Genomic DNA, 26186 nt, shown 5'->3' with positions numbered 1-26186 from the left:
AGCTATTCGCCACTGCAATCCGTTGGTCGTAAATGAGGTCTATAGTTTCCCAAAACACTGCTATCAGGGTCAGGAATTGTGTGCATGTTAAATAGGTACATTGCTGGTTGCAAGTTTTTATGACAAGTGGAGCTAATTGACTCCTCACTTACTCAGTTACTGACACACAGACCAACAAAATCTGCAAAAGAAAAACAGTGGCACAGTCCTTTTTCATTTGTAACTGTGAGAGCAAACAAGTAAGAAGTGTAATAAATCCAACAGCATCGAATGCATAAACTCCCATTACAGCATCAGGAAAGGGAAGAAAAATCATTGCTGTTACAGCATGTTTGACACATCGTACATTACAGCCAGCTGCAGTGTTTTTACAGCACACACGGCCTGCGTGCTCACCAGTGTGTCCAAGCTATTTTGCAGCTTCTGACAAACCCAAAAACAAAGTTATTTCTTCCCCCCAAAGGAGTCTACTCTTCAGGGAGGGAGGAGGGAGGAGTCGCCACTCTCTCAGCACATCAGAGATAATCTGGGTGTGAACATGGATTTCGTGGTTCAGTCAATCACTGACACCGATAATGTGAAAGTGTGAAGTCAGTGAAGGACGTTTATATTTCCAATGTCTGTCCAGGTTTTTTTGTTGCCATGTTTTTCCTTTCAGCTCCCAAAACTGTACTCACTCCAGCATCAATGTCCTGTCTCCATGGTGATGTAGCTGCCATGAAAACCGTCATCCCCTGCCAGCACTACCAGCACCACAAACAAATCCACACACACACACACACACACACAAACCGAGCCAATCCCACTGTGTCATTTAGCGGTTTCCTTTTAAAAGCCGCTCTGTGTCTGTAAATTAATTTGCCAACGCCTCTCTCCATCTTCGTCAGTATTAATTCTGTTTCAGATTACTCGACAGCTTTCCAGCTCCCCCAGGGGCCACGAGTCTCTCCGACCTGAGAGTGAGACACTGAGGAGGAGGAGGAGGAGAAAAAACAGAAACACTGCTCTCTAATTGGGGGTGACAAGCAGAGATGGTTTCATATTTGAGGAATCCTCCCAGAGCAAGTTAACGAAATGATTACGAAAAAAAAAAAGTCAGCTCCCGGGACGTGTTTAGCGAAGAAGACATCAGAAACACATCGCATCGCAACTCAAGCCTTACAATCTTTCTGTCATGTGGCGTGTGTGCTTGTGTGAGGTGCTGTTGAACCCACAGTAGATGGTGGTCAGTCTGGTCTGTTTGAAGAAGCGCGTTGAAGCATCGACACAGGAGCTAACTTAAAGGAGATCGATCACTTTCACCATGAATGAAGTCAGTGTGGGACACCTGTGTAGGAGTGATGCGAGATATGTAGATCAAAAACGTCCTCAAACTGGTCTGTAAAATCCCTCCTTTCAGCCTTTAATGGTTCATCTTAGCTGCTGACTCTTTAAGGCCCCGCTCCTCTGATTGGCTAGTCTGTTAGCAGTCCTAGGACTTGAAAGAGTCCTACAACTTGTCTCCATGCTTTGCTCAAACTGCTCGATACCATCAGATGCAGGTTCAGTCCGTCTCTGCTCCGCCACGGCAACAGAGCCGATTACATAAGTCTGTGTGCTGCGCTACATTTCGGCTCCATCCTCGCTCCAGTAGTCCAGAGCCCTCTGCAGGAGATAAACACGGCTTCTATCTTCTCAATCTTCTGGAAAAAAAACTGCACCGCAGATGGGGGAGTTTCTTGGTGTCGCTTGTCGGAAGAAGATGTGTACGTTCAGTGAAGCAAATCGAGGCTGTCTGAGGTCGAGATCACTCAAAAAAAAAAACACACAAGCATGCTTCACCTGTGAAATCACTGAAACACAGAGTTTGATTTCAGCTTTACGCTCCGTGGCACTCAGCCGCTGAATCTGAATCTGAGACCTCACTTAAACTTTTAGGAAAATCTGGGAAAGCAAACCAAAAAATGATGTTTGGTAGCATCCTGGCAGGACCGGTTTTTAAACAGGAGTCTGACTGTAAGTTCTCAAAGTCAAGTCAGAGTCGAGTCTGAGACCTGAAGTACTACAGGTGCGTGACATGTGGAGTACATAATAGTTATAATTAAAAACATAGAGCCAAAGGTAAGGGCTGTTTGCAGTCTATATAAATATATTCATATATAGTAACACATATGATGCTGTTTTTATAAACCCCATCAAAAGCATCTTTAATAGCTTAGCGATCATCTCAGTAGTTTAGCTGGTTTCTCCACACAGGGCTCATTTGAACTGGCAACCACTGCACATTATATACTCACATTTGAAAAGTACCACATACAACCTCTTGAAGAGCAATTTGGCACAAAAAAAGAACACCCTGTCGCAGCCTGATGAAACCTCCTCCTTCCTCCTTTTTCCTATATATTCTTTTTTTTTTTTTTTTTTACCTCATGTGACCTCGCCGAGGGCTTCACTCTCTCCTTGCCAAGTGCTGCACATGAGGAACACCAGCCCCACTGCTCCTCAGCCCATCAATCAGGCTCTCCAGCAGCCATGAAATGAGCCATATGCGGCACAGGCAGGGCACCGACAGAAAACAAGGATTTTATAAACTCCGGCTTCTTTTCCGAGCAATCTCACTGACTGGACTCTGACTCAAACAGCTTGAAGAGTAAGAAAATGAAATGCAAGCGTTGGCAAAGTGATGACTAATGCAGAGGGTGTGTGTGTGTGTGTGTGTGTGTGTGAGTTAGGAAAAGGATGCTGTAATTAAGGTGGCAGGATAAAGCAGAGATGACCAAGCATTCAAGACAGATAGGCGACATGTTCCTCCTGTCACCTCAATCCTCCACAACAATTAGCAGCTGACAGTGACATAGAGGCCCGATAATAAGCTCTACAATGGGGAGGGGTCTCTTCAGTCCTAGCATATGGTGCCACTTTAATCTGCAGCCTCCATCAGACGGGGTCTGGCTGCGAGACAAGGTTTTGATTTTTAACTGATTGCATGCTCAAAAGCTTCCAGGCAAAGACGGAAAGAAGGAAGAATCTCTGAATGCGATTTGTTGTATCCAGAAGCTGACAAGTACTCACAGACTAAGAATGAAAGCATCTTCATGCTTTTTGATGTTGTACTGACAGAACATTTATCCAAGTTGCCACGGAAACAGAAGACTTGAAGCTCTTTCTCTACTTTTTATACATTTGATAAAAAAAAAAAAAACAACACTTTTGTGAGTGTGAGGAGAGCGATTTGCTTCCTTGCTGGCCGGAGTCACAACCCGCCGTCCATTAGAGGATCTGAGTAATCCTCATAGGTGAGCCCGGCCTCAGACCCGCTAATCATAAGGCTGACACCTGCTTGCATTGTCCCCCCACTATCACATGACCTCTCAAGGGGGCATCAGGGGTAACATGTAACCCCCTCTGGACTTGTTCACCCCCGACCAGAGCTTCTCATAATCCTATTACAGCCAGTCATCTGCACTGCATTAAAAAAGTGCGATGACTGATCCTAAAACACGAACCGTGTGTGTCGTACCTTTCACACATATCACACCGAGCTCACGCAACAAAACATAAAAGGACTTTTATCATCCTCCCAGACTTGTTCTTTTCCAAATATTTGATGGATGCAACACTGTTGGATTAAAGAGGCTCTTAGATGTTAACAGCACCCACACTCTTTTCACAAACTGAAGGATGAAAATCACTGTTGTTCAACTAGCAACAAAAGTTTGAGAAATAAATGTGACCCATAAACGAGCAGTAAGAAAACCCTCTTTTGGGCTTTTGACATACAACAAAACCTCTTTATATAAACCTACATATATATATATATATATACATATATATATATATATATATATATATATATATATATATATATTCTGATTTCAAAATATTCCTGCAATAAACTAAATATATCCTCTGGCTTTTCTGCCATGCTTTAGAAACTTGCTTGTGACCTATCTGACCCTTAAAACACTCCATTGGGAATTATGGTGCAGCACAGAGGATCATACTAAACTTGGACGTAAGCAGGTTAAATATTTGACCACAGTGCACTACGTTGTGTGAGCTGACGCTGAAATACAAACTGTTTTCTTGTAATAAATCGTATTATTTATGATGTAAGCCTGAATGTTACAGCCCATTAGGAAAACAAAAACAAGATTAAGAGTCTGAAGACATGCTAGCTGCTCCCTGAGAGTGTGTTTGGATGCAGCGTTGTAAAGTTAAATGCTAACATGCTGCTGCAGATGAAATGTTTAATATGTTTACATCTGAGTTTTATTTGTTAGCTTGTTAATTTAACCTGATGACAAATGTTGCAGAACACCATAAAAGTGGACCTGGTGTTGGAGGAGAAGTCAGTGGGTACCAGGGCTGTTACTAAGGCATGTGCTGGTGTGGTGTTTGTTGACCATTAAAGTCAGTGGGTTCATCCTCTTGGTACCATGAATGTCTGAAAATGTCATGACAATAATCGCTCAGATTTTTCACTTAAGACCAAAGTGGTGTACGAACTCATGCACTTGCATCGCCATCCTTGCAGCCAGACAAAAAGACACTGCAGTGGTTTGTGACGTTACTCAACATTGTTGTCAGTGTTCGTCGGTGTAGTGGGTGCACCCCATGCACGGAGCCATGGTCCTCCAATCAAGTGTCCTGGGGGTTTTCAAATATGACCTGTGGCTCTTCTTCCGCATGAAATTCCCCACGCTCTCTCTACTTTCCTTTCTTTAAAAATCAAGGCGTAAAAAGCACATTTATGCATCGCACCTGCTGTATCCACAACGTCAATAATGTCTGATTTTGAGATTTTTTTCCAAGAAACCGCTGAGAGCACGGTGGAAAGGATGAACAAAGCTCCCGTATCTTTGTCACGTTTAAAAGAGTGGAGAACTACAGATCCCAGCCTCACTCCAAATCCCCCTTTTTCTGCTGAAAACAAGCCTTTCTGTTTGTTTTCTGTGTTCCTGCGTCTGCTGTATTAGCTCTATCAAACACTCCAGAAAATCTCTGAAGCAACACCGAGAAATCGCCTTGCATAACACTCTCCCGTGCAGCGGCTCCTTGCACAGGAGGAACTTATTGGGCCCTTTTGCCCGTTGGGTCCCTCTTGGCACAGAGGGTGACCATCAGTGGGCGGAGGTGCAGATTGGAGTGGCATGGCTGCAGCTGAGGAATGTGAGGAATTCCCCTTGTAAACACCTCATGCTCGGACGGTCACCGCACTCTTATTTCCCCCCGCGCCTATCGCCCCCTTTAATCAGCATAATGCTCAGTTATTCACCACCAACGCCCCCTCTTCTTCTTCTTCTTCTATCTGCTCTTCCTGTGGCCTCTGCGTGGTCAGGGCAGGTGGGGTTGCTCCTACTGAACGTATTTGTTTACCTGAGGCCCCACATGGTGTGCTATTCACTCTGATACCCCCGCAATGGGCAAACCAAGCCTGCTCTGATACTACTGTATACAGCACAATGGCTTTTAAATGTCAACAACTTGAAAGAGAGATTTTTTTTCCCCGACTCAGGCTCCTGTGGGAAAGGTCTTTAGCTGATGGGATCAAAAAGGGGGGGGGGGTCTTTTTCCTGTATACGAGCCCTCTCTCGGTTTTAATTAAGGTTGTTAGGAAAGCAGCTGAGAGCCTTCGTTAATACTGCGTGGCATTTACAAAACACAGGAAGAGAGTCGTGCAAGTGCAGGCTGTTTTTTCCTCTTGTTGCTCTGGATGCAACACTTTTTGTTCTGCGCTACGCTGGAGGAAGGTGCGAAGTCCATCCTGACTTTTTTTTTTGTGTGGCGTGAGGGGGGGGGCCCACGGGGGCTGCATTCCTCTTCATGGTGTACCACTCGCCACCAGTCATGAGGGACGCTTACTTACAACTGTAAAAAAAAAAACCCGCTCACACAGCCATGGCCACGCTCCTTAAACAGTTTCCCATCAGCTTGGTCTTTCTGCTGCAAGAGTCAGAAACCAGATTTTCCTTTTTCCTGAAACTTTCCCGTGAAACGTTTATTTAAAGGGGGGCGGGGGGGAGCTGATATTTTCCGGGTGTTTTTCAGTGTTCATGTACACTTTTCCTCACACTTGTGATAAGGGAGCAGCTGTGGAGATTGTTCAACTGAGCTGTGAAAGTATTCCAAACGTTGACAGTAGTTCCCACGCGACAGAGGAAGGTGGTGAAATGACTGACACACACTTTTGCCTCCAATTGTGCAGACAAAAGCAGAAAGCAGGGGAAGGATTTGTTGCCGACAGACAGCCTTTTAGGAAAATCCTCTCGGCTAAATGAAATAACAACTTCACTCAGCTTATCTTGACTTCAGGAGCTTTCCTGACTGACATTTTGGGGGTTTAACTTCCAACAAATCGAGTGTGTTAAGTGGAGCTTCATAAGCTGTACACTCTGTGATGCCTTTTGGGACAAACTGTTGATATGACTCGTAGGGAAGCTGGGGGTTTATTATTATCATGCCTGTCAATATTCATGGTCGAGCTGCATGGTGGTGCAGTGAGAAGGTGCCTGGTTCAAGGACGGCAGCCTCTCTCAGTGGAGTTTGCATGAGTACTTCCTCCCACGTAAGGTCGATTAGTGACGCTTAATTGCCCGTAGGTGTGAATTCGAGTGTGGCTCTATTTGTCGTCATCGCTGTGATCGAGTGGTGAACAGTCCAGGATGTTACCTCACCTCTCGCTCCAATGACAGCTGGGATCGGCCACAGCACCAACGTGACCTCGAGCGAGAAAAGCGGGAAAGATCACGGATGAACCCCTCGGTGAATTATACCCATGTGTTTTAAAACTCCTGGAAGGACTAGCATGAAACTCAGTTCAGACAATCATGTCGCCCATGACGAGGAAGTCTTGGAACTTTTGTTGGTCCTTTCACAGACGGCCTCTGCTGGAACGTGTAACGCACAGGGGTGGATTGATGGTCGCGAAGGCTTTCCGCCCCTGATCTGCCGTCGGAGGTGGAGCCATAATGAGGCGGGGACGACCGTGACAATGTGTAAGGTCGGAGCTGGCAGCGCTTTGTGTGTGTGTGTGTGTGTGTGTGCATGCCTGAGTGTGTGTGTATTTGATCCTGGAAATGGGTTTATGTGTTGTGCCTTCTGCAATGCCATGAGCAAATGTGAAACCCCACTGGGACATCCACATTACGGCGTGGACGCATTGTTTCAGTGAAAAAGGAGGTAAAGGCAGCGTAGCTTCTTTGCGGCGCTGTTGCAGAATCGAACATGTACACGGATATCGCTTCTGAAACCATCATTTATCTACACTAAAAACATTCAGCTTCATGTTCGTGCTAATAAACAAACGTACGTCGGCTCACCTAAGTTGAGAAGGTGAACTCAGATCAGGAGGAAGGCTGATGCTGATATTTAGCTCAGAGATTGACTCGAGCAACATGTTCATTACAAAGCTTCACCGATTGATTCCTTTTTCTTTAATCACATTCAAAATGAAAGTCCCGTTTCCTTTTTTGAATCAAATTATTTAAACAAATGAAGAATGTTTAAGTGAGCTTACGTTTTGTCAAAACATCCAGACGATTGTCTGCAGAGCATTCATTAACGTGAAACCACTTTGCTCCGTTTTTTAACCAGTTTAAATTCTCATTTAAAGTTTTTAGTTTTTTTGCTGTTGGTTTGTTTTATGAAACCGTGTGAAGGAATCCTGACCTCCAAACAAGCTGTGGCCCCCTTAAAGAACATTACCTTGTCTTAACTGAGACTGATTCATTTTTTTTGTTTTTGAACAGTTTAAGCCACCCTGAGCCGTTGTGTTGGAAAGGAGGAGGAGAGCTCATGGAGTAATCCGGCTCTAGTGAAGAGCTCATCACTGATGAGAGCAGCTGAGTCATTTTAAGACTTGCTTTACTTGCTGCCATGCTGATGCTCCTGCATTGTTCGTGCAGATCTTTGACCGGCACGTTGGAAGTCAGGTCCTCTTGACTGATAATTTCATGGGTCAACAATTCGAGGGGGGGGGGGGGGGGGGGGGTCAACTGACTACACAAGTTTCTGTGCTAGATTTAAACCTATATAAACTTGATTTAAGCTCAACTTAAAAACATGTCAATCTAATTGAATTTAGTGAAAAGTTGCTGAAGCAAAAGTTTCTGTTGCAAAAAAGCCAATCGATGCTGTGTGATGTGTTTTTCTTCCACTTTGCATCCAGTAAATAAGACTGCAGGATATCTCTGTAGGAATAATACTGCCTCCATATCGTGGCTGAAGAATAAACGTTCTCATTAGAGTAAAATGCTTCCCCTCAATATGTCCCCTAATACCCATTCATGGCATCACAGCATGTCCGCTCGCCCTGAGGAAGCTGTCAGCTACAGATGTCAATCCCCCCGCCGATCCTCTCCCTCCCCCCAAACACTGCACACACATGGCACTGGAGGACTGTCTCCCCTCCTCTCTCTCCCCCCCAGAACAAAGGAATGGGGGGTTTCTGTGGAGAACAGGCAACCAAACATTCCTGACACAATGGAGAGAGTGGCAAGCAGGTTCAATTAGTGCACGCTTTAAAGCGAGCTCTATATGATCCCACTGTGCTCCAAAACAAAGCTCCAATGAGGTATATAGTGTGCTCCCGGTGGTCTCACATTTTAACAGAGTTTCTCCTTTTATCTGCATTGTTGTCGCTCTGAAATAAACCACTTAAAAGGACACATGGGGACAAGATCTTTAAGTTGTAAGATTGATGGATGATGGAAGTCAGAACTTTTTTATTTCGGTAGAAAACTACAGCACTGTTTAAAATATATGGTTTATACTGCAGCCTAGAGCAGAGGGTGTTTTTAGATTATCTCTCCAGGAATTGTCCCCAAAAGACCAATACAACACTTTAGAGTGCATGTGCATCATTTTTAAAAAAAAAGGAGAATCCCATGAATGAAAACATGACCAGTTAAAACACGTGATTGATCCTCATCTCTTCAGTGAGATTTTTGATTTTCAAGAAGGATTCAAGAGATCTGACCACCACCTCCAGCTCAACTTTTGATGAAGGCACTCTTGATTTCAAACACCTTTCTACATCCATGATTGGCTTGAACGGCAGAAGGATCTACTCAACATAGAAAAAATGTTGCAGTGTTATTGAATGCAGTGATTTGGAGTGCGTGTTTGTGACGCTGCAGCTCAACAGAATTTCAACAGAGCAAACAGACAGCATAATCAATAGGCATGTATGTATTGGCACGAGCGGTCAATAAAACCCACCACAGGTGCAGAGCAGAGGCTGAGCTGTCTGATGTGAAGTAGTGAAATAAACGGGAGTACTCACCTCCTTACACAAGGTGCGCCGTAACGTCGGGTACTTGGCGTATCCGAGAGAAACGAACCCCAAAAGCCGCCGTGTCACACCATCCAAACGCACATGTCTCCAGTCCCGCACCGATGAAGTGTCACAGTCATGAGCTGGAGAGACAGAGCCAGTGGACTGCGGGAGCGGACCGTGTCGCTGTGGGTCGCAGGCGGCACAGCGTGTCCAAGCGCCCCGATCAGATGCGTTTAGGGCGCCACCCCTCGCCGGACATCAGCGCACACCTCTTTCCTCTCTGACGCCGTAAATAACGGGACACGAAGGGGAAACTCTCCGCCTCGAGTCTCCTCGGACACCGTGGATGAAACAGAGATGCGTGATCGCTCGTTAGTGCGTGGTGCGCAATTAGAGAGGCGCGTAGGACGCCGGTGCCACCCACTAACGGGGGATTTCGTGTAGTGTGTACGGGCAGGGAATTTTAATGAGGCCTGCTGCAGAGTTTGCTCCCCGTGTGTGTGTGTGTGTGTGTGGGGGGGGGGGGGGGGGGAGTCGTACTCTCTCACTGTCTCTACACCTAAAAGTTATCTCACAGGTGAAGACACACTCACCTCTCGGCAACCTCCCAGTCTGTGAAGAGGATTAGAGGACTGCACCTGTTGACTGAAAACACTTCAGACATCCTGACTCAAACTGGTACAGTGTCAGCCCCCCTCCCAAATACACTCTATCTGAATTTAGTTTGTAAATTGTTTGAGCAGGTGGAGTACATATCAATATTTAATGGATTATTCTTAAGAGTGAATTAAAAAAAATCACAAAAATTCCCCAAATTTACTTAATCTGATTTATTTTAATCTGACTTTTCCAAACATACATTTGGCACCAGATTCATAAAAGTAAAATAAAACCTTGTTTCCTAAAAAGCTTTGAGGTTGAGTAAAATGTCAATAAAACAGAATATATCTGATTGCAAAACACTGAAACACCATATTTCTATTTCTTTAAAGGTTTATTTGTTTTATATCAACAAAAGTCAAAACTGAGACATTTGTTGTTGTTGTTTTTTTAAAGGATGTGTCCAAGTTATATCTGATGCTGCTTCCAGGTAAAGATATTCTCGATGTATGTAAAATAATCAAGTTCGTAGTTTTTTTAATCTACATTGATAAATATAGGTGAAATAACATGAAAAAGTTCAAAACCCACCTCAAAAAATTATTGTATGGGACAAATTCATCTCTGCTCGATGTTGCACATCAGTCAAATCTCTGTATTAATGAATATTAAAGAGTGGTACAAACAAAAACAGCTGTAACTTTATGAATATTCTTAAATATAAATACATGATGCTGCAGGTTTGGGCTTCAGTGGGCTTTTACACCAAGATAGCTTTAATCTGTTTTTAATCTGATTTTTAAATCTAGGGTACTCCAAACATTTTATTCAGAGATTTACTAAAACAGACACATTTGATTTATCAGTTTAGTGGAGAGGCTGACTGCTCTCTAGGACTTAAACCTCTGTACATGTACCAGAGCAGGTTTCTTTTAAAGCTGGAGGAGTTTCAGGCTGAGAAACACATCTTCACTTTCATGACTGATAGTTCAGTGAAATCCTGCACGTTCTTCTTGTCTGCACCTTAAAAAGGGGCCCTTAGCTGCCGTCTCTCTTTGCTGGTGGCCCCTGGCTGCAGCCTGAGTCATGCTCCTCTGTCAGGACTCCTCCTCCTTTAATCCCACAGCTCTCAAAGTGCAGCTGAAGCCTGAATGTGTCAGGAGTCTGTCAGCTGCTCTTTCTGTTATGAGGTTAAACCACTTATCCGTCCATATGGGAGCTCAGCTCGCACCCTGGTACCAAATAGCTCATCACTTTACTAAAAGCCTAAACCGACACCGGGTAAACAAAATCTGCTGTTTACTGTTTGGAGGGATCAACGGCACAGAAACACATCGGTTTGACTGGACGTGTCAGCCACTGGAAGCCGATATCAGTCCTTTAGAGAAGCGACAGGAGCTTTAATAGTTGGACACAATCACAATGAAAAATGCTTTATTGATTTTTAAAAAAATAATTTCTCTTAAAGTGGGAAGAAATGCTGGAAAAATCAGGTTTGTTTTTGTTCTGATGTGAAAGAGTCGTCTGCAAACATTACACCAATTTATTACAAGTATTTGCAGTGAAAGTTTTTTGCAGGAATAAACCTGAACATGAGAGACTCACTTTCCCCCCCATTCTGGAGATGAGACTTTATCTGAGTGATACACTGATGATGCAGCGCCCCCTCATGGCCAGGTCATGCTACAGCACCCAATTACAAACAGTGACTCGACAGTTCCTGCAGACCTTCATTGAGTCATCCATCAAAGTCTGAAAGCAGCTGACGTCCCGCTGCAACGCTCTTTAATGAGGAAGCCGGAGACGAGAACAAGCGCTGCATTTATTTTATTTTCAAGTCATGAAAAAAAAACAAAAACGAATATATTATTTACAATTACGTTCACAGACATTTGGCGTTTAAATGAGAGAATTTAGTGTCGTCGTTTCAGTTCAGACGTGTCTTCGTCAGCCTGGAGTTGTCCGCGGCGGCTTTACGTTTACGTGACGGAGTTCCCGGAGGGTCGTCGGAGGGAGCGTCGGTCAGGTGGTACAGGTCGATGGGCGGGGTCGGCTCCTGGAGAGAGGACGGAGAAGAATCTTTAACATTTCATCTTCTGAGTTGAAGCTCGTTCTGTCTTGATGCTTGTGATCACTTTCACACTCGTCTCACTCTCTGCTGATGTCCACTCACCTGCATGAGGTAGTCTGCGATGTACTCCGGCTTCAGGCAGGTGACTCCGTGCGAAGACGCCTCCGACACGCTGACTCTGAAGTCTCCAGGCTTCAGCCGACTGAAGTCTGCAAACAGGTGAGTGGCGTCCTTGTACAAAGACGGCGAGGGACTCGGCAAAACCTGGAAACATTCAAATCTCAGTTAGAAATACAACTGGTTTTGTCTTTTACACATGAACAGTGAACATGAACCAGCGTGTGATTCACACGACACCGAGGCCTCTTTGTGAGTTTTAAAAGCAAAACAAGACGAGGCAGCGACGGCCTTCTCGTCCTTCACTCGTCCACGCACAGCGTGCGACTGTGTGACTGTTGTTAAAGCGTCACCTACTAACTGAAGCCTTCATTATGTGATTGGTTGTGAAAATCCAGGTGGTTCAATCCTGACCGAAGCCCCGTCTCCACCAAGCAGTCCAGTTTGGTCCAGTCCAGTCTGGTCCAGTCCAATCTGGTCCAGTCCGGTTCAGTCCAATTTGGTCCAGTCCAGTCTGGTAGAGTCCAGTCTGGTCCAATCCAGTCTGGTTCAGTCCAGTTTGGTCCAGTCTGGTACAGTCCAGTCTGGTTCAGTCCAGTTTGGTCCAGTCCAGTCTGGTCCAGTACAGTCCAGTCTGGTTCAGTCCAGTCTGGTAGAGTCCAGTTTGGTTCAGTCCAGTCCAGTCTGGTCCAGTCCAGTCCGGTTCAGTCCAGTTTGGTCCAGTCTGGTAGAGTCCAGTCTGGTCCAGTCCAGTCTGGTCCAGTCCAGTCTGGTTCAGTCCAGTCTGGAACAGTAAACTCTGACCTTGTTTGCTAACCGTAGTTCCTGTGTGTTTTCTAAACATACATTTCACGTTTGTCTGATTTGGATGAAGGTCAAATAAAGTTTGATTTCACACAAAGAAAAGTGAGCGAGCATCAACCTTCGCGCTGCCAGACTGCAGTAAGCGCCTGAAGCCCGACTCTCTGCTCTGGTCGATGTTCAGCATGACTGTCCATCCACCGAAAGCTCCCTGAAAAAACAGACAAAGTCAGTGTACGTTCACACTGCGGTAATAAATGTTACAGTACAAACTGCAGCGTGTGTGTGTGTGTGTGTGTGTGTGTGTGTGTGTGTGTGTGTGTGTGTGTGTGTGTGTGTGTGTGTGTGTGTGTGCGTGCACCTCTTGCTCAGAGCGTCCCTGCAGGGTTTTTCTCCAGCGCATGGCAGCTGAAGCGAGTCTCCTCTGCTGGGAGGTGATGGAGGGCAGCGCGTCCAGGATGGAGCTGCTGCCCCACTCATACTCGTCCTCCTGCAGAGCGCACAGAAAGGAAATGTTCAATCTTTGATAGCATGAGGAAAAAAAAACAAACAAAAAAAAAACGCAGGTAGATGGGTGAAGATACTTTGAAAACTTTTTTGGGAAGAAAGAAGTAAAGTGGTGTGTTCACTCAGCTCTGCACAGAACAAACACACAGACGTCCAACTGACCTTAAACCTTTCAGGAAGTGGATTCTGAATAATAAACCTGATTCTAATAGCAGTGAACTGAAGACTCCTCGTACTGTCCAGATGGTCTGTATGAATCGGTGGTCCAGGTAGCTGACCATGCGTCCTTCAGACGTACTCTCATGCTGTGTGTTTTTATCATGCAGAAAAGTGCTCTCTGTTTTCAAACGCTCAAATTGAAATTGGGGGAAAAAAGGACTTTTGGGTGTTCTGCACCCTCAGCCTGGAAGGACGTGAAACTCAAAGAGCCGGTGTCCTTAAAAGTTTTTACAAAATCTCCAATGAAAGAGTTAAAAGTGGATTCTATGGGAAGTCGATGTTTTAGGCTCGCCTGCTTGACTCACTGTATCTCTGTCTGTAGCTTTGCGTTTGTGCTGCTGCCTGTTTAGTTCAGTTCCTCAGACTGATCCATACCGGACTGCTTAGTGGAAATGGGGCTTTAAAAAAAGAAGTTCTTGATGCCGAAGGGACCGGCCTGGTTAAATAAAGAAGGACTGATGCAAACAGGGATCAGCTCTCAGGTTCTGACCTGGATGAAGCGGCCCACGGAGCGGCAGGCCTCCAGGTACGAGCGGTGCAGGATCCATTTGCCTGCCGCCATCGCCGCCAGATACTTCTCGTTACGAAGAGGAGTCCCGACGATGATGTGGGAACAAGTGGGGTCGAAAGACTGCTTGTCGAGGACCACGCCGCCTGCACGGATGACAACGTCAAATAAGGTTTGATTCTGGATGCATTTACATAACGTGCACGCTGCAGAGTCTCGTGGCACATGTGAGAACACTGCACGACGAGCCTGCAGGCGGATCCTCGCCGTTAGTCATCGGGGATTTAGCGTCTCTGACTGGAGGCGCGTGATGTGCAGCGTGATGAAACACTGCTAATTAGACTCACCGAGCTCCTCGATGAGGTGGCTGTAGTCGATGCGTTCCTGCGGGCTGAGGGAGGACAGCTGGAATCTGGGGGGCGGCTTCTCTTCCTCGCGCTCGTCCTGAGAGACGGAGAACACTTTGAGCACATGTTTCCAGACGCCACGAGGCGGCTGATTCACGTCACGTGTGCTGGAGTTGTTTGGAGTTTAAACGTCGATAATAAATGTGAATCCTCACCTCTGGTTCTGGAGCCACGGGCGGTTTGGCGAGTGGGAAAGCGATGCTGGGCGCCTCGGGAGTCAGGATGGCGTTTCCTCGCCTTTCTGTCGGAGGCGTTCGTATCTTCCGTCCCATCTGCTGCTCGATGACATCACACGCCGCTAGGACAAGGAAAGTGATAACAGGCGAGAGTTGAACCTTTTTCTGTTCTGGGCAGAATTTCTACCCATGATTTCTTACCCATCTCCACCAGCTCCGAGTCCGTCATGGAGTCCCTGTAATGAGCGCCATTTTCTGCAGTGGGCGGCGGCGGGGGCGGAGCGATGGGCTCTGAGTGCTGCGAGGGACTGCCAGGCCACTGCAGATTATCGGCCAGCTTGGCCCTCTCCTGTCTGGCTGTGGGGTCGTCCCAAACGATCTGTTCACTCTGAGACGGCTCGGTGTTCATGTCCATGGCGGCTTCTCGGGTGACTCTGAGGTCAGAGGTCAGAGGTCAGAACGAGGTCAACTTTAACCTCAGCTAGAAGTTTGTCAACAACGCTAAAACACAAACAATGACCTTCCTCGTGTTTTAAAGCTTTCTTTAAAATCTGACCTCTGGGAATCGAGGTCAGCCCTGACCTTTGACCTCACCTTAAAGCATAATAACATTCGGCTGTCTCACCTCAGAGCTTCCAGAGTTCGCCTGTTCCCAGCGCGTCCCAGCCGGCTCCCGTCAGGCGTGTGAGGGCCCGACTCAGCGCCCCCTGATCCCATCCGGCTGAGTCTGACGGAGGCGCGGCGTCCCGTGGTTAGCTTCGTGGCGGACATGATCTCCTGCAGCTGTCTGTGCAGGTTCTCCCTCATCTCCAGAGTCTCTGAAATACCTGGACACAAATCATAAAGAAGAAGAAAAAATATCATTAAACGCGACTTTTGGTTTCTGACTCCAAAGATCAACCTTTAAAAAAAGACGGTGAATGAAACTAGATAAAAATAAACTTTAAACAATAGAAAACTGATCAAATTAGTAGAAGCTGTTAACGGAGGCTCACCGCTTTTATCTGCAGCGTCATGCACATCGTCTTCATCTACGCCTCCGTCACTTACTCGACGTAGAGTCGTTGTTTCTTCTGGGTTCACGCTTCGATCACCCTGATCAGGCCAGATAAATCAATCATGAAACAGGCGAGACATTGATGAGGAAGCTCTTCAATCAGATTAAAGCACCCAACATTGATTCCTCTGAGAAACAGACACGACGCACCTTGTCCTCCCTGGCCTCAGCTATCTCTCTGAGCTGCGTGCGCGTCAAAGGCGGCGACCTCTGCGAGCTGTTGGGCACCTGGCTGAGGTTGAGACTCATCTTCGGGTTGAAGGTGAACGGATAGAGAGACTCGGGAACGTGTCGCTGCTCCTCGGCACACTGCAGGGAAACAGATCAGCAGACTTTGTTTCTTCACATTCATTCATTTTTTCGGTTTCTCCTCAAACCCGAAAACGTTTTTTTTTAAATCTTTGCTGAACGTACCGCCTGCAGCCAGTGCTGGGAGACCACATGCAGCCCTCTCTCCTTCACTCCTCTGTACTCCCGGGTGTTGTCTCCCACGCGGCCCTGGTAAATGTAGTGTGTCACTGTGTCGTCACAAGCCCACCTTAAAAAAATAAAAAAAGAGTCAGGAAAGGTCTTGAGATGTTTGTACATTGACAAAAATAAAGGAAGACGTGTTTTTAGGTCTTTCTAAATGAAAACCATGAATATGATTAAGTTCGTGGTTGTTGTCATCGTTTCATCATCGACCCCGTTCACCAATCGAATGCGGCGCTGGGGATGGCGACGGCACTTACAGCCCGCCATCTCTGCAAAAACACGTCGTTGTCTTCCGCCGACGTTGGCGTTAAGCTCGATCTGCCTGAAGTAGAAGCACCGAGTGGCCTTCAGGTACAGTCGCCATGGTAACAGAACTTTAGGGGGAGGGGGGGGGGAGAGTTGGCGACTGCCGTGTCGTGACGTGTTTCCAAATGATACGGGATGAAGGCCAATCAGGAGATGGCGTTGGGAGATGGATCATTAGCTTCTATTTAACTGGTGAAAAACGAGCGAGGCTCGAGTCAGAGTGCAGGATGAGTCATCGAACATCTGAAACCTTTTTACTACACTTTCTTCAGCTTAGTACGTTCGACCACTCGACCTTTTCCTTTTACACTCTGTGCACGCTGACACCGATCATCTTATAAAATCCATCCTTTCATGTAACGCTGAAGTTTGAAAGAAACCTGAAGTCGGCTCCCAGCGAGGCGGCGACGGCATTCAGTTCACTCTGCATCTTGCTCAGCTTCTTCCCCACACAGATCACCACACCAGCCAGAGGAGCGGCTTCCTTACCGGGGACCTGACCAACGAGACAAACAGTCATCTGGTGTGGGAAACACACGGCAGGTCACACACACACACACACACACACGCTGAGGAAAGAGTCCATCACTGTGAACTCATCACATCCATACACTGAAGGAGTGTCTGAGTGTCTGAAGGAGCTGGGAGGTTCAAAGGTTTCATCAAACAAAACTGTGGAGACTTTGAAACATAGCTTATTATTCCACCTGCTTATTTTAGTTTCTCTATTTTATTTTACACTCTCACTGATTTCTTTCCCCCCTGAGATTGACAAAGTATGTCTGATTCTGAAGCCCCGTTTGGTTCACCTCCTTCTCAGTGGTCTTGTCAAGCTGAGGGCTGGCAGAGACAGCCTGCATGTCTGCGACGCTGTTTCTGCTGCTGTTGGCCAGAGCCACCTTCAGGTTCCTGTTGATGACGTCCGTGAGAGGAGTCCCCGCCTTCTCTCCTGGTTTGGCTCTCCCCCCCGGAGTCTCCAGTTCTCCGAGTGCATCCTTAAAGACAGTGCGTTTAGAAAACGATGCACAGCAGGATTGTAACCTGAAACTGCAGCAGTTTATGAGACTCGGGTCCAAACCTTGACGTTGAAGGTGGGCCTGAAGAGCTGATCTCTGCTGAGGAAACGAGACGGCGTGTCCAGCTGCAGCGAGGCGTCCTTCTGCAGCGGGTTCCTTCTGCTGCTCTCCTGGTTTTGTTTGGGGGTGCTGAAGTCCTCTTTGGGCTTCCTCTCGTCCATCATGGACTTGAACACTTTGCTCCGGAAGCGACCGACGTCCAGCGGGGTGACGGCCTTCCCGCTCTGGAGGCCCGGCAGGGGGATCTCTGGAGACGAGCGGGCTGGAGGAGGCTTCTGGGAACCACCGACAAAACTCTCCTCGTCCCTCTCTGATAAATAAAAAAAACTCACTGACCACCATTTGAATAAACAAACATCCACATGGACACTTTTAAAGCTTCTCTAACCCGGTGAAGGTGGCAGGTCGACGAGAAAGCGCTCCTCCTCTGCCTTCTGGCCGCTCCGAGCTGACGCCAGTATCCAGTGCATGGTGACGGCTGGGAGACCCCATTTCTTGGCCGCCTGGTACTTGGTGCCTTCAGGGCTCTGCAGCACCAGGTGACTGCTGGCCAGCATGCCTTTCTTCTGGTTGGCCAGGCGCACAAAGTAATCCTGGACACTGCAGGAGGGACAGAAGGAAGGGTAAAAAAATAAATAAATAGGCATGCACCAAAAACGTGTAAAACAGCCTGATCCTCTCTTAATGTTTCTCAGACACACTTTGAAAAAAGAACCAAATATTCCTAAAGCTCGTGATCTCTTATCCATAACACTGAAAATGAAGCAGCGTGTTCGCACTTTGCTCCGAGGTGCTTGGCCAGCTCCACCAGAGACTCCCGCTCTGCTCCCGTGAACTGACTGACGGAGAGCACGCAGTCTTTGAGAGGAAAACGTCCGTCCATCACGGGAACGGGAGTGAACAGAGGGTTGGAGGAGAGCTGCAGAACGCACTCCTTCTCCACGCACATGGCCTGAAAAACATCGAGCAGAGCAACACAGACCGGTCAGGCGTCAAATGGAAGAAAAGGAAGGAGCACACAGACCTCCCTTCACACAGTGTTGGACTTTGATCCTACCAGCCAGGTATCAGTGACCACTTCGTCCACAGTGGCTTCTACAGAGCAGCCCAGCAGTGGGACCACCGCGTAGTCTGCCACGACTCGTGTGCGGCCCGTCAGCGTCCTGCCTCCGTTGTCCGTCACCAGCACAGAAAGCTGGGCCTCGGCGTCGGCGCCGAAGCCCACCAGAAGAAAACACTTCCCGAAAAACAGGCCTGCCTCGCTGGCCTCCTGCAGGATGGACTCAGCCTCTGCTGCTCTGCTCCGGTTTGGCGCCGCGACTGTGTCGATGGACTTCCTGCTGTTTTCCTCGGCTGGTGGGGGCACGTCAACTGCAGGGTTCAAGGACAGCGAGATAAGCTGCAATACAGAAAACCACGTCTCATACAATCCCACAGATGATTCCTCTGAGACTTGCCGACTGTCGGATCATCGTCCTCCATGTACTGCGAGAGCAGATCTTCATCCGTCCTCTTCAGCTGCGGCGTGCTGGGACTGGCTGCAGGGGGAGCAGCGGAGAGTGGAGGGGGCGGCGTGTGACGGGCAGGGACGGACACAGCAGGAGGCAGACAGTCAGGGTGGAGGTAACCTTCCTCCTGGAGGCGACTGCCTCTGTTGAAACTGTCCAGCAGCCACTGCACTGTCACTACATGTGGTCTGTGAAGTTATTTACAGGAGGAAAAAAAAACATCGTCCAAATGTGTTAATGTGCAGTCGTGTAACTTAGCATGAAAACACATAACAAATAAAGACTAATGTGAGGGGGGGGGGCACGTTTGACCTATGTGTTGCTCTTAAAAGAAAGTTCTTGAGTTCCTGGTCCAGCTCTCCCATGACCACATGCGTGAGCTCCTCGCTGGGCTGGTTGAAACGCAGACCTCCTGCCACGTTCACGAGACGCCGCAGTTTCTCCAGCTTCTTTCCTGGCAGGCCGCACAGATACAGCTGCACAACAGCAAAACAACTTGTGACGCAAAACATTCGAACACGCAAGAGACGACTGTGAGATTTAAAAACAAACAAAAAAAAGTATGGTTCTTCTTCTTTGTACCTTACAGCCGTCCAGTATATCTTCAGCTGGGCACACGGTGAGGTCCAGGCTGTCTACGGGGTCAGGAGCTTCCAGGCGACTGAGGGTGCCGTTAGTCAGGGCCGTGTCATTTATTGTCATGCTAGCGTTAACAGAGATGTGACTCAAGCCCAACAGAGAAGGCCCATCTGAGGTGAAAAAAAAGATAAATAATAATTATGACAATTAATCAACTCATATTTAAAGAAGAAACAGAATGACAGAGTGCTCACCCTCTTTCTTGCTCGTTCCAGTCGGCGTTGACGTGTGCGGTCTTGTTTGTTTGGCGGCGTTGGGCTCCACGGTGTATCTGCTCTCATCCTGACAGAATCCTTTCTCTATGCTGTCGAACAGCCAGTGCAGCGACACGCAATACACATTCCACTTCCGAGCGCACTCGTACTTCTGACCTGCAGTCAGACACAAGCAACTCAGAATCCAACCTTCGCAGCGAGGACGAGAGCTCCTCGTCGTCATGACGACAGTTACGTTTTTTTTAAATTTGAAATATTTTTCCCCCCATGACGCTGACTTGCCTGTCGGTTCGCTGACGATGAGGTGTGTGCACTCGTTCATCTTGAGCTGACCCGTGTAGTCGGCTCCGTGCTGCTCACAGAGGCGCTGCACCTCTTTACGCTCTGTGCTGGAGAGGCCGGTCACACAAACGGTACAGCCACGAAGCACAGGGCACAGGTAGTCCTCCACGGACAGATCTGTGTACCTGAAAAGACTGAAAGACGCACAGGGAGGAAGTCCTTTACTAGCACGCATTTACTCTTTAACTTGATGCAACATATTTTTGCAGAGAGAGAAACCCTCGCAAAACCATTGCTTATCTTGATAAAGTAACTTCAAGGAGATAAATCATTGCACACACACACACACCTGTCCTGAGATTTCTCCCAGCAGGTTTTGACCCACGCGGGCAGCAGGATGGGTTTACCCAGGCTGGCAGCTACCAGGTACTTCTTGCTGCCGACCTCTCCTGCGATCAGGTGCGTGACAGACACGTTAAGGTCAAGATAGACCCGTCCACCCATGAGTTGAACCAGATCCATCACCTCTGTCTACAAACACACAGACAGGGACACATTCAGACAAAAACATAGAACATAAAAACACTTTGCTGACTCATCTGTTTTGGCTAAAACATCCACAGATCGGTCAGACAATCTCCTGTCATATAAAGTCGTCACGTTAACACCCTGAGAAATATTCTTTTTTTGTTGCTTAAAGTTAATTTAATGTTTTTTTTTTGCTTTTTAAAGGAGCAGTACGTAACTCAGACACCTAGTGTTTGGAATGGGTACTGCAGCCCAAATAAGTCTTTTAATTAAAAAAAATTTCCAGCAGGATGGGCGACAAATAAATGAGTATTATCCATTTCATTCGACAGAAAGTTGATCAAATTTACACTTTGACAAAATGTGCACGCTAGTTGACCTTCGACTCATTTCATCAGAGCATGAAGGAGACTTTAAAGGACTTATTCATAATCACCTTTGTATTTCTTAGCAACGACAAAATTATCAATCACTAACATGTAATGCATTAAAGCCTCATTCAGTTTGCCTCTTTAAAGGGGGTTAATGGAAAGGATATATCTGCATAACATGTCTTTGAACTGTGTTTCTGCAGAGCATGAGTCTGCAAAGCATCCTCCTTTCGTTAGGGAACCAACCCGCATCGTTTTATCCAGGCTTGTGCAGGAAATAGTGACGTCCGCCATGGCCATGTTGTAGACGGGCTTCTCTGCCTTGGGGACACAGTGCTGCTGCTGCAGACAGTACAACACCACCAGAGGACTCACCACTCGGCAGCCGAGCTGAACGAGAACATGACACAACAGAGAACAGTGTAACGGTTACAGTCATTGATAAGGTTTCAAAATTAACAATAAATAACAATAACAATGTGTTTAATACACACAGTCAGACCTTTTTACAGTGCAGGAAGGCCGGGGTGGCGAAGCTGCTGAAGACAAACAGAGATCTGTCGTTCTGCTCCATTTGTAAAACAGCATCTTCATCGATGGTTTTCAGGTGCTTCTCAGACTGCAGCTCCAAAATGGCCTGAGTTTAAACAAAACACAAACATCATCAGGTAGAAACAAAGAGACGAACACAGCCATCATCACCATCATCAGCAGACACATAATGAGAGTTTACCTCATATGCCTTGGTAGCATACTCTGATTTCTGTCCTTTACTTTCCACAAACTTCACGATGAATTCTGCCTTGTCTCCTTTGGACATGATGCTCGATGTGACTGAAACAATTCAGGTTATTGTTTTTAATAATGTGTGTGTTTCTCCTTGTCAAAGCTGGGGTTGAGATATTATCACACAGTTTTAAACACTCTAATATACATATACATAGTTTAGCTTGTACTTACTGCTAGCTTGTCGCTGTCAGGTAAATGTAAGATTGACTGAATAAAAGCTGCTAGTTTCATGTAACCGGGTAAATTAATATGAAGTTTAACATTCAAAAATATTCAAAGGACATACGTGCTCATCATATCTTACACAAAGAACACTATTTTTAATAAAAACGTAATAACTCTTGGGGAAGACATCTGGGAAATCAGTTTCACGAAATTCAAGAGCTAGCTTTGTTGTTGTCATTCGCGCCAACTGCGTCACTTCCGGTGTGTTCTGATATTCTGACCGTGTGGAAACAGTCTATGGTGGAAACAAACATCGGGCGAGAAAGAAACCGATCCGTCGAAACGGGTATACCATAGACTGTAAAAATAATGGACGGGACAAGGTCCCCTGTGAAGTGAAGCTTTTTTTTTTAGATCGCCCCCTACTGACTGGCTGCAGTATAGGTCATAAACCCCGCCTCCTCAATGATAACAGACGGGACTTGGGTCAAACTGTTAAGTTAAAATACTCGTCACATAATTTTTTTCCAGACCTAAACTCTGCTGTGATCATTAGATATTATCACCCTACATGGTGTTCAAGTGCTCATTTTTCTGTGAAGTTTGTTTTAAATAAGTTATTTGAGGTTAAAAAACGGGATTTGACGTCACACATGGCGATGATTGACAGCCGCGGATCTTGCGTAGCGCTCTTTGTAAATAAGTAGTTACGTCGTGAAGTGAAGCCGGGACGCCACGGAGCTTTTCTGTTCAGTTTTTTCGTCTTTTTTGAGCTGGTGAAAGCTGTTTTTTCTGCAGTAAACTAATGTCACGGACCTGTGGACTCTAAGGGAGCTTTGCAGTTTTTACAGTAAGTAATAAAGTTTGATTTATGTGTCATTGCTTAAAGCGCTATCGAGCGAGCTAACATATTAGCAGTCTAAGCTAGGTTAGTTATCAGGTATGATTTATCTATTTATTTTACTTTTTAATATGAGCAAACCTAATAACTGACATACTGTGTTTCTTGATATTGTTATATCGTTTTTGTGAGTGGAATTGTATTTAAAACCAAAACATTGTAATTAAAATCAGCTCATAGATGCCGTTCATTGACTGTACAGTTATGTTTCAGTAAATAATAAATAGGTCTGATAAGGTTTTTAAAAAAGTATCAAGGACAAAAACAAAGATAAATACCGTAAATTCCGGACTATAAGCCGCTACTTTTTTCTCACACTTCGAGCACTGCGGCTTCTACTCCGGTGCGGCTAATGCATGGATTTTTTATGGGGGACAATGAGCTTCTGCCGCAAAAACATTTGACTTCGTCACGTCGGATCTTAATATCAGTCATTTTGCGCTTCATGCACGCACCCTCATGATGGAAAACACACGGAGAAATACATATGATGCAGCTTTCAAGTTAAAGGCGATCGAGCTGGCTGTCAAAGAAGCTAACAGAGCTGCTGCACGTTAAGATGACACTGACAGCGACAACAGAGACTGAGGAAGTGAGTAATGAAGTCATTCTGAGGCAGTGAATGGATGGACTTTTTCTTGTGAAATATATTACGGTCATCTTTTTCATCAGCCGTGTTACAGACACCGTCGGCTAGGCTTCTTATTGTAACGGTTCATGTTGTAAAGTCAGTAGTTGATAATGTGTTCATAATTCCGATTATGTGGAGAGTCAGTGAATGCACCAGCGAGAACGTGTTGAGTGGCTGTATGAGAGAACGCTGGGGGAGAGAGTTGGATTGTTACGGCAAGTTATGTGTTGCTCTCTGCTGTAAACGGCGTGGTCACGGCCGACAGTGATCGGGTTATTAGAAGTTATTATTTGAACGCTCTCGTCGTCCTTTAACGTCCGTACAGACGCTACAGTATTTGCGGATGTTACTGGTAGCCTACGTCTGTGTAAATAGCTCTTGTTATAGCGTGGACACCTGCGGCTTATAATCAAGTGCGGCTTATATATGTACAAATACATTTATTTACTTATTTTTAGCCGGTGCGGCTTATATCCAGGTGCGCTCAATAGTACGGAATTTACGGTACTATAAATCTGTATAATTACTGATGTGAACATGTTTACAGTCTGTGTAAAGAGTGTGTTATACAGAGATTAACATATCACCATGCAGCCTGATATTTATAATACTCTATAATGAGGTAGAATATGTCTGTAGATATCAGGATCAAACTAAAGTAAGCTCTGATCTAATATAACTTCTGTCTGATTTAAGAGACTGACAGAAACATGAACACAAACAATCAGCGGTGGGGTAATATAATATTAACCGAGCATCACGCTGCTGTCAAATATTCAGCATGAGTTTACACACACATTACCAATCCAATAATCACAAGTTGATCATGTTGTACATTTAATGACGCTTATTAATAAATTGTGTTATAACTTCACACAACCTGACACAGACTACAAAAACAGGCTGCTTGTTTTGGTGGTTAGGAGGAGACAGACAGGCTCAATAACAGAAGTCATAAAGATCACGTTTCTCCCAAAATTATATATTAATGTTTTTTATTTTGCATCTATAATCATTAATGAAGATTTTATGTCTTTTAATGGGTATTTCCCTGTTTTCACCAACATATTATACAGTAAACTGAGGATTTCCTTTTTCTCATGTTCTCTCTCTCTCTTCCAGCTCGTCCTCGGAGGATTGGAGGACCTGACCACTGCTTCTCTTACCAGGGCGTTTGGTCTGATCTTACCTGGACGGCGGTCTGATGTGAAACACCTGAGCCACAGAGGACGCAGCTCGCACGTCCTGAGCAATGTTTGACTATTCATTCAAAAGATGAACGGAAGAAAAGAGAGGCTGTTTAATACCGAGGTTTTTCTTATAAGCCACATTTTGTTTTTGTTATTTTTAGATTAATCTGCTTTAACTTTAAAATACTGTTCACTCATTTGCCTCTTTCAAACCTGTATAACCCACAAAAACCTTAAATACTGCCTCCATCTAACTGAACAATCAAGTGAAAGAAAGTATCTTAAAATACCACACTATGTTTTTAAGCACAATCTGTATTTGTTAAAGTTACAAGACTCGTGTTACATTTCATGTGATTGAATAAAATATAATAATGTAATTGCCTTCTCAGTCGTGTCTGTATCATACCACTCTACTGTCTTTATGTTCATGCTGTCTTTAACACTAACCTGCATTAAATGTTCAGCACTCGAGTGTTGAAGTACTTTTAAAGCTGTTTGTTTCCCAGCTGTGACTTCTGTCATTGCCCTTCAAGAACATGAGACATTCTATGTTTTTACAGCTTAAAACAGGAGAGAAAAGGTTTAAATCAATAAATACTTTATTTGATTTATAACACATAGTGTGAATGATGGTTCAGTTATAAAAGTGAGGAGGTTACAGGTTTGAATCCCTGTCTGACAGGAGTCTCTCTGTGAGGAGTTTGCATGCTCTCTTCCTTCCACAGTCCAAAGGTGTTCACCCAGAGGAGAACAAAGTAAGGGAGACCATCAGGTGAGCTGGCAGGGGTATCTATCAGCCATCTTTCTTCTTCCTTGTGTCTAAAATGAGGATGATAAAAAAACAATGAGATAAACATGTTAGACAAGGAAAAGAACCAGAGAAAAGGTCCATACAAGCAGAAACCTTAATGAAACAGATTCATTTACCAACTCCACAGTTATGCACAGAAACACATACTCTGTAAATGTACATAGACCTGAAGTAACTACTGACAGCAGATATAACTTAAGTACTATGTGCACCACTACTTTCTATCATATAACATATTTTCACCAGCATATGTTAGATCACTACACAGCTTATGTTGCTAACTTAGCTTAAAATAGTTTTAGTTCGTTTTTTGCCAAAAATAAAAGGTTTAATAACCCACAGAGTTAAATAAGATAGATAGACAGATAGATAGATAGATAGATAGATAGATAGATAGATAGATAGACAGACAGATAGACAGATAGACAGATAGATAGATAGATAGATAGATGGATCCTGAGGGAAATTCAAGGCATCCAGTAGCAATAAACAAGACATACAGGACACGGAAAAACGTTTAAATTCAATAATTAATATAAAAAGTGTGATTTTCTTAATTCCTGAATGAACTACGT

The 26186-nt window shown here is 45.5% G+C and overlaps 2 protein-coding genes across 3 annotated transcripts in view; both read right to left on the bottom strand.

The window, feature by feature from the left end:
• Nucleotides 1-9733, bottom strand: part of tmem108 (transmembrane protein 108) — a 42500-nt gene extending 32767 nt beyond the window's left edge. The window contains exon 1 of one of the 2 annotated variants that reach the window (XM_079361433.1): nt 9266-9733. The gene's annotated coding sequence lies outside the window, so the exon portion shown is untranslated. Of the gene's footprint in view, nt 1-2405; nt 3032-9265 lie in introns of those variants that run through there. The other variant, XM_079361432.1, reaches the window with a different exon arrangement.
• A 1937-nt stretch (nt 9734-11670) lies between these two features.
• On the bottom strand, nt 11671-22362 carry topbp1 (DNA topoisomerase II binding protein 1). The gene is made up of 28 exons (XM_079361430.1): nt 22082-22362; nt 21855-21955; nt 21624-21758; nt 21368-21511; nt 20572-20753; nt 20223-20416; nt 19920-20096; nt 19669-19835; nt 19399-19562; nt 19036-19274; nt 18636-18949; nt 18358-18530; nt 17967-18178; nt 17581-17888; nt 17312-17497; nt 16883-16998; nt 16137-16260; nt 15873-16031; nt 15661-15760; nt 15291-15492; nt 14867-15099; nt 14645-14787; nt 14430-14526; nt 14065-14228; nt 13210-13338; nt 12970-13059; nt 12033-12194; nt 11671-11915 (listed from the first exon to the last, which is right to left on the bottom strand). Exons 2-28 carry the CDS (start codon nt 21939-21941, stop codon nt 11787-11789), a joined length of 4530 nt encoding a protein of 1509 aa, XP_079217556.1. The 5' UTR covers nt 21942-21955; nt 22082-22362; the 3' UTR covers nt 11671-11786.
• Between the last annotated feature and the right edge of the window lie 3824 nt (nt 22363-26186).

Source organism: Symphodus melops (genome assembly GCF_947650265.1).
Source record: "Symphodus melops genome assembly, chromosome: 14".
NCBI lineage: Eukaryota > Metazoa > Chordata > Actinopteri > Labriformes > Labridae > Symphodus > Symphodus melops.
Note: the sequence above shows the minus strand (reverse complement) of the source record. Positions and strands in the feature narration are given on the sequence as shown.

Bases quoted from the DNA above. Each gene is read 5' to 3' on its own strand.
- topbp1 (XM_079361430.1), bottom strand. From the start codon at position 21,941: ATGTCCAAAGGAGACAAGGCAGAATTCATCGTGAAGTTTGTGGAAAGT. The intron at 21,759-21,854 runs GTAAACTCTCAT...GTTTAAACTCAG, and splicing joins ATGCTACCAAGGCATATGAG to GCCATTTTGGAGCTGCAGTC. The intron at 14,527-14,644 runs GTGAGGATTCAC...TCCGTCTCTCAG, and splicing joins CCGTGGCTCCAGAACCAGAG to GACGAGCGCGAGGAAGAGAA.